This window comes from Protopterus annectens, chromosome 17.part0 (genome assembly GCF_019279795.1).
Source record: "Protopterus annectens isolate FY-2018-M chromosome 17.part0, PAN1.0, whole genome shotgun sequence".
NCBI classification, from domain to species: Eukaryota; Metazoa; Chordata; order Ceratodontiformes; family Protopteridae; genus Protopterus; species Protopterus annectens.
Window position 1 is genome coordinate 817043403 of NC_056751.1, and position 6113 is coordinate 817049515.

Consider the following 6113-nt stretch of genomic DNA (forward strand, 5'->3'; position numbering starts at 1 on the left):
TTCACTTTCATGCAAGTTTGCATCTGGGTGGAGTGTTTGGGACAATAGGGATTAATGTGAAAATGTGAACTCTTGGGTAGTGAAAAAAAAATGAATTCTATTGTATGAATGTAATTTATCGTTGCCTAAGAAGTGGTATGCAAGTCAACTAGTGCCTGAGATTTAGTAAACAGAAGGCAATTCCCGAATTCGCATGCTAAACACTTAGTGCTGTTTGGAATTTCCAGAATCAGAGGATAGGAAACAATGTTGCTTTTTTTCTCTGTCATTCTGGTAACCGGGCAAAGTTGTAGTCAAGTAAATTGATTGACTATGCTGTAAGCAATTGGTGCACGATTTTGTCCAAACAAGGAACATGTACAGTTTTTGTCATTTCTGACCTTAGATAAACTAGAATGCATACTAACACATCTGGAATAATTTCATCGAAGGTATTTCGGATTCCCTAGAGAAGGTTTCAGAATGCTGACAACAAAACACAGTTAAAGGATAATAATGACTAAAATGAAAAAGCTGGTTGATATTATTTATATACTTATTTCGTGTCAAAACAGTGGTTTATGCTACAACTTTTTAAGAAAAAAAATAAAACGCTTATTGTACTGAGGTTTAGAATTAAAGTCAGGAATGCATGCTCTGACAGTAGAGTTTTTTGAATACTGGGATGTACCTAGGATTTTAATATGCAAGTCAGTTCAGCTACCCGTCTGAAAACTGACAGAAGCCTGCATTTGCACTTCGTTTTCTTGTAAATAATTTAATATGCACGTTTGGGAGAAGTATGCGTACAGCAAGAGATCCCAAAGCATTATTGCATAGTCTTTTTCTTAGTAATTCTTTTTTTTTGGGGGGGGGGGTATGTTATTACAGATAAGAATAACTATGAACCCAGTCCACACTAACCGCGCATTATTAATGTTATGGCATCGTGCATTCAATAAATGCATATACGCCTTGGGTGACTCAGCTTGCAAAAATCTTGCATTAAGTATGTCAGTCATCTCTGGTCCCGCCCAAGAGGTGCTATATAAAGCAGGCGAAGCTGCTGGTGGTAAGACAGTCAAGGCTTCCTGCTTCGTGTTTATTCATAGGTGTGTGTCAGTTAACTATTCTCAATTACTATATTGCTTGAACTCAGATTTTTTTTTTCAAAGCTGACAGCTGACTTTGTGGATTATCTGTACTGCCAGGTAAGAATCTCATATTTTTTAAATATACTGATGCACACCTTTTTATAATTTATTGAGTGATTGTTGAAGCTGTTTTGATGAGGCAATACTCCAGCTAGACAACAAAGCTATTATTGCAATAGCTAATGGTGTAAATCTCAGTTTGCTACTGATAAATCTTTTTCCAAAATGCGTCCTTGAAAGTATTTGTGTGCACTGCACTCGGCGACCGTATGCAAGGGCGATTTGTTTAACATGTTGTGTAACAAGTAGTCCAGAAGTTGCGTTAGAGATTGGAAACATATCACTCAACTGTCCAGAATTTTGCAGCGTGTCCCTGACTATGACTTAAGCTTTTGCCCTGCCCCTCGTACAGTTTTCTATTTTGTGGTAAATCATTGGGGGTTACAATCTGGCAATAATGTGAAACATTCTAATTTCATATTTCTTAGGGCTCAGAAAACGCAAGTTGGTCCAAAATATAATGTTATGTTTTTACTTTTTGCAAAGTGTAGTAGTATTTAAAAATTGTCCCTAATATGGGACCTTTGCCCCTCTCCCCCCAATTGCTTTGGCTTTACCCCGAATTATTGAGCAAAGAAGTTGAGAGGTATGAAGTATGTGCAAATTGTAAAAGGACCTTTCGTTTTGCAACCGGCTAACTTTTTTCTGTAATTCGCATTGCAGGTTGTAAAAATGAGAGTTGATCAAATCCTGTTCCTGCACCTGAGTCACATGATTGTGCTTTTTCTGACTACACAAGCTGCTGTGCTCAGACTTACAGACTCTTCGGAGCTACAAAAAAGGTAGGTACTTCTTGGTTTTGCACTTGTAATATTAAAGTAACGCCCATTGCCCCTGTAGCCAGTATACACTTTCCTATTAACTAGCCCCCCATGCATAGCTGCACACATAGCTGCACACACGCAAGCACACATTGCATACTAAAGTAATACTGACTCTTCAGGATTGTTACTACCTCCCCCACAGCTCTAGAGCTGCTAGAAGCATTCACCGCACCACGAAAAAAAGCTGATTTATAACCTAGCCTGTTGTTTATGTTTGCAGAATGAGTTTCTGGAATTTGATCAGAACCAAAAGGGCTCTAGAACCTTACGAAAGGAACAAAATCCAAGACATGGAGGGGAAAGCACGTCAGTTTGTTGGTGATGAAGACGTGAAGGATAACGGACTTTCTAAAGTCAGGTAATTTAAGAGCTAAATCTAAAGCTTTATATTTATACCATCCATAGCATTGTTTAGGGTTGTGGGTTGAAGCATTGATGTGCCTCAACGTTGTTGTTATAGGAGTAGTTACGAACATATAGGAAGTATCAGGTATTTAAAACGCACTGAAAACTTGTTAGTGCGCATAGCCATGATGCCCAAATACGTTGCTGACTGGGCAACTTTTGGTCCTACAGAAGGACTTGAAATTCCCACTTTAGTACATAAATGAAAAGTACGGAAGAGAGACAGTAAAGTGGATGCGGTCTCCCCAGAGTGATGCATGTCCGTTGTACAGCTACTAGGTATCCAACTAAAAGTTTCTAATGCATGTTCTGCATATTTAATTATATACCTAGCACGAAAGTAGAGTTTCTCATGCATGTTATGCATGTTTAATTCAATACCTAGTACGACAGTAGTAGGCAAGACAACTAATTAATATCTCAGCTATTGCTGGCTGGAGGGGATGGGGTGGAGCAAAAATCTAGAAGTTGCTGTAGAGTTTGTAAAAAGCGCGCGTGTGTGTTTGTGTGTGTGTTAAACCTTAGTTACAAAGCCTCCTTATTAATAAACATAAAATCCTTGCTTTAGATTTTTAACGCTACTGCAGTCTCTGCAAACTGTCAGTGTAGTAAGCATTAGAACAACTGTCTGAAAAATCCATCTCTTTGAGCCACTAGCATTTATAAATCACCCAGGAGTCTATGCACGTCACATTCATTTGGACCACGAGTGATGCCCTTAGTTTGCCACCTTGCATGAAGTGACATGCACAAGCGTCACTCCCGAGGTGCTTGCTTGTTCAGTGCACAATATATACAATGAACTGTCATTTAACTACTCTGTAAACCATTGCATTAAGTTTTGTGCATAAATACATTTAATTTGAACGCATACCTCTCAGGTGTACCTCATTTCGAGGAACGTACCTGATTTGGGGTCTTAAAGTTCATGTTCCTCAAAGTTCCTGAATGTTCCACATTGAAAGACTCTGTTACACATTCAGTGTTAGGATTTTTTTTTTTAAGTGAAAAACATGGTAAATAGAAATGAATCATATTAATTCATTAAAAGATCTTCTTTATAAGTAAAACCAGCATATTTTAACCATCCTATGGCCTTCCTAGTTGAAGTTGTCAGTAAGCCATTAGTATGTGTTCCACATTTTGCCCATTTGTTCCATATTATGAGGGCTAGTGTTCCTCATTTTGGAGATGGAAGGTTGACAGCTATGTTTGAACGTTTGGTCGTGAGCAGAGTGTTTTACAAATCTCAGCACATCCTTAACAGAGGAACAGCACTTAAATGTCTTATATTAAAGCTAATTGGAGGTATAGGTCTAAAGTTGCATGTAGAAAGATGATTCTGAAGTTATATATACTCTGAAACTTAATCTTCTTTGCTTGTGTTTTTCTTTACAGTTTACCTGATAACCACGTCCGGGTAAAGAGGTACAGACAATCTGACAGCGGATCCCAGAAACACCACACGGGACCTGGCTGCAAATTCGGAACCTGTGCAGTCCACAATCTTGCATATCGGGTGCACCAGACAGCGACCGACAAAGACAAGGAAATCTCACCAGCCAGCAAAATCAGCCCACAGGGGTACGGCAGGAAAAGGAGATCGCTCCAAGAAAACGGCGCCTTTACGCAGCTTGAAAGCAGACTGCGCGCAATTTGGAACGAAAGGAGGAACGCACTTTCCGCACAGAGAAGTGGCGTGGTGACTGATTTGAGGAAACCTTGGGATACCTTGCTTCTGAGGACTTAAATATCACCTGTGTGTAAGCAGTACTTCGTACTCCACGCCAATGAACATCAGTCACAGTACACATACTGGACGATTTGAGACTGAACGGTATTAAGGAACTGACCGGGCATTAGCCAGTGGCGAGAGAGCTGGATTAGAAAGACAGCAAGAGAACTGGCAAGAATAAACTGCCATTCATGAATTAAGCTAAACGAAGGAGCTGTCGTCGAACTGTGTGGAAGCGCCCAGGGTAGTCGGTGTAAGGGCAAATGTCTGGAGTCTTCATATCTTAAAAGCCGACAATTCCTTGCGGTGCTGAGACTTTACCCCATGCCATTTAACTGAATGTAATGTTCTGAACAAGTTGAGGACTTTGAAAGAATGAGGCCAGATTATTTTCTGGCTTCCAGTTTGGTGTACACTGAGGGTCTCCGTGGGATGGGGAGGAGGCTATGTCTCCTAAACATTCAGGGTTGATTTGGGCAGCGCTAGTTACCTGGACTGGCCACCCAGGCGACTGAGTCAGCCCCCTCTTGTCCGGGACTAGTGACGGACTGCTGCTTGTACTTCAACTGTATTCTTGAGAGATAAGTGCAATATGTATATTTTATGTGAAATGACTGTATAAATATTATATATTATCAGTATTTATGATCCGTTAAATCGCATTTTAAAAATCTTACCATTGCTACTTAAACAAAATTATTTTTCTACCTGATGTATTTTTCCACGGGCATTAAGTGTTTTATTATATGCTGTTTTTTTTTTTTTTTTGATCACCAGAATGTGTAAGTCAGTTGTGAAAGTGGTTAAAACTATGTCTTCACCTCCAGTTTTATACCTGTGTTGTGGAATATGAATGTGTACAAGCTCAGTATGTATGTCTTGTAATGTATTTTCTCAGACACGAGAACTTGTGAAATATAATAAACAATTATGTCTATTTAACGTGAATCTCTGTGTTGTCCTCCCTTGCAACAAATTCATTTGTGCTTTTGAAGTGTTATTGGGCAGGTATTAAGATGATTAAGGTAAGAAACCCAGGGGCGTGTTAATAGATTGCCTTTCACTTAAAATACCTGTAATTTTTGCAGCCTGACTTCAAACCAATGGTATAAAAATACAGATGTATTATTCACTAAGTATTCAATAATTTTATTGTTTATAGATAACTCATTTTCTTTACTAATGATTGTTCCAGAGTAAAAATCCATTCTATGTGCAAAGTATAAAAATCGTCACAACCTATATTTTGAGAAATTAAGGGCATATAACTTCAGATGGGATTTGCACTTCCTCGGCAACCAGTCGGTTGCAGGTGTCTAGAGAATGTTGTTTTACTTTTAATTGTAGAACACCAAGATGAGGAGACCCTTAATGAATTTATTCTGTAGTCTGCAGCGACACCTACTGTCTCTTTGGAAGTTGAGGAGGGGCGGAGCCGCTTCCCAAAGCTTAGCAAGTTCCACGTGTTCTTTAGGAGCGCATCAAAAGTCTTTGAGAACTTTACATGCAAAACAACAAACAGCCTGGTATGTGGCTCCTGAGGACAATATAATATGAAACCACTGGAATGTAACAAGCTGCCGATGCCAAGAAATGAAATGTGGCTTGCATTCTACAGAGTAGCTATTTTCAAAACATTATATGCTGTGTGCCAAAAAGTTTAACCTAAGTGCGGCCGAACAGAATTTAGCAGAGTTCCCTGAATGCAGGTCTCCTACTGGACTTGGACTCCAGAATACCAACACGTTCATAAAAATCAGGGAAAAAAGAAAGCAAATCCTTATAGGGCTCGAATGCCGCCTACCCCCCCCCCCCCCCCCCCCACACACACACACACACACACCAATCAAGGTTAGAAGCAGATATAACCAGGAAGGAGGGTGACCGGTTTCAGGTGTCTGATCAGGGACACTATTTAAATACATGCACTACTGACTTAAAGTTGAAAAGATCCAA

At 39.6% G+C, this 6113-nt stretch overlaps 1 protein-coding gene across 1 annotated transcript; it reads left to right on the top strand.

The window, feature by feature from the left end:
- Nucleotides 1-1063: 1063 nt before the first annotated feature.
- Nucleotides 1064-5105, top strand: ADM (adrenomedullin). The gene is made up of 4 exons (XM_044058930.1): nt 1064-1190; nt 1857-1975; nt 2238-2375; nt 3821-5105. The coding sequence occupies exons 2-4, from the start codon at nt 1866-1868 to the stop codon at nt 4170-4172; spliced, it is 600 nt and encodes a 199-aa protein (XP_043914865.1). The 5' UTR covers nt 1064-1190; nt 1857-1865; the 3' UTR covers nt 4173-5105.
- The last annotated feature ends 1008 nt before the right edge of the window (nt 5106-6113 follow it).

What these genes read in the sequence shown, in the direction of transcription:
- ADM (XM_044058930.1), top strand. Translation starts at nt 1,866, where the DNA reads ATGAGAGTTGATCAAATCCTGTTCCTGCACCTGAGTCACATGATTGTG. An exon ending in TCTTCGGAGCTACAAAAAAG is followed by an intron (nt 1,976 to 2,237) that starts GTAGGTACTTCT and finishes TTATGTTTGCAG; the next exon opens with AATGAGTTTCTGGAATTTGA. An exon ending in AACGGACTTTCTAAAGTCAG is followed by an intron (nt 2,376 to 3,820) that starts GTAATTTAAGAG and finishes TTTTCTTTACAG; the next exon opens with TTTACCTGATAACCACGTCC.